Source organism: Myotis nattereri (genome assembly GCF_964212035.1).
Source record: "Myotis nattereri genome assembly, chromosome: 11".
Classification (NCBI taxonomy): Eukaryota; Metazoa; Chordata; class Mammalia; order Chiroptera; family Vespertilionidae; genus Myotis; species Myotis nattereri.
Window position 1 is genome coordinate 61130167 of NC_138086.1, and position 1836 is coordinate 61132002.

Here is a 1836-nt window from a genome sequence, read left to right on the forward strand (position 1 = left end):
CACTTCAGATAGTTAGAAATGATAAGAAATCTCAGTCTTATGAGGGGAATGAGAACACATTTTTAATTCCTTAACTAATAAAGAATTTAAAGATTAAAAAAAAAAAATCTCAGTCTTCACTCAGAGTGGACACAATCCCAGTCATGAGGTTTTTCCTCCAATCGTATGCTCTCCCTTTTTTCTTCAAAGTGTCTCCTCTCCATGACTGGGGACAAAGAACTAGACAACATATAAGTGAATTTGAATCCTATTTGAACACTATATGCAACTACTGCTAAGTTTTTTAAAAAACCACATCAGACAGAATTCATGTTTTGTACCTAATTTAATGTTTCTCAAGCTAATGTCCCCATCCTAAGGAGCCTGTGGGAATCTACGGATTGAGTAGAGCAGGGAAGATGGGGAGAAGGGCCCATGGCAGGGGATGTAGTGCTGGAATTATTGCCATTATTACAAAAGTCTTCCCAGAAGTTGTGTGTTTTCCTACCCAGGCCAACTGACATGTCAAGCATTGGTTCTGTCTGAAATTGTATTAGTTACGTCTAATAGTATTGTTTGGTATATGAAATTGCCATTTTTGCAGGTCAAAAATAAACACTGGCAATTGCATGTGGTTCAACCTAATGCTTACCTCACATTGGCCTAGGGGCCAAGAGCTCAGGTTTTGGCTGACAGACTGGAGTTCAAATCTCACTCTGCCACTTAAGTAACTGTGTCTCTGGGAAATCAATATAGCATAATGGGGAAAACAAATGCAATGTGCAGACCAAATCTTTCAAAACACTGCATGCATGAGAAAAGAAAATAATAAAGTGCTTTTGGGTGACAAAAAGGTTGAGAACCAGTAATCTATTCCTCAAGGTAGGGCTTTTAATTGACAATATACTACCCACTTCAAGCAACGTTCATCATGCAGAACAGAGAACAGAGTCCAGTAAGCAAAGGAGTTCTCCAATCAATCAATCAATCAATCAATCAAATAAAAAGACCACAGAAGCCCATGCCCTTCATACCTTGGGTTAAACTAAGACAATTGTGCATAAAAAGCTACCCTGGCCCCGCCCCCGGAAGTGCAGAGGCCGCTCCGGAAGTGCTGGGGGTGAGGGGGGGGATCCAGCCGCCCAGCCATGATGCACCCTGGGAAAGCAGTGCCAGATCCAAGATGGCGGCCAGCAGGAGGCTGGTGAAGGAGCTGGAAGAAATCCGCAAACGCGGAATGAAAAACTTCCGTAACATCCAGGTTGATGACGCCAATGTACTGACTTGGCAAGGGCTCATCGTTCCTGACAACCCTCCCTATGACAAGGGGGCCTTCAGAATCGAAATCAACTTTCCCGCAGGATACCCATTCAAGCCGCCGAAGGTCACCTTTAAGACGAAGATCTACCACCCCAACGTCGATGACAAGGGCCAGGTCTGCCTGCCAGTGATCAGCGCCGAAAACTGGAAGCCAGCGACGAAAACCCACCAGGTGGTCCAGGCCCTCATTGCGCTGGTCAACGACCCCCAGCCGGAGCACCCGCTTCGCGCCGACCTGGCCGAGGAGTACGCCAAGGACCGGGAGCAGTTCTGGACGAACGCGGAGGAGTTCACCAAGAAATACGGGGAGAAGCGGCCCGTGGACTAAACCTGCCGCGACGGAGTCCAGCGAGTGGGAGAGACCCCGGGCCCTGCCGACACCCCGCAAAGCAGGGCTCCGTGGGAAACGGACGGCGCCACCAACCGGCGTTTGCTTGTGGCAGTTACTAACTTTCTACAGTTTTCTTAATCAAAAGTGATCTTAGGTAACCTGTAAAGAAAGGATTAAACGTTTAAGATGTTCTTTAAAAAAAAAAA

At 46.6% G+C, this 1836-nt stretch overlaps 1 protein-coding gene across 1 annotated transcript; it reads left to right on the forward strand.

Annotated features, from left to right (window-relative positions):
* Positions 1 to 1162: 1162 nt before the first annotated feature.
* Positions 1163 to 1627, forward strand: LOC308527449 (ubiquitin-conjugating enzyme E2 L3-like; the record flags this gene model as incomplete). Its single annotated transcript, XM_081102776.1, has 1 exon — positions 1163 to 1627. One exon carries the CDS (start codon positions 1163 to 1165, stop codon positions 1625 to 1627), a length of 465 nt encoding a protein of 154 aa, XP_080958902.1.
* Between the last annotated feature and the right edge of the window lie 209 nt (positions 1628 to 1836).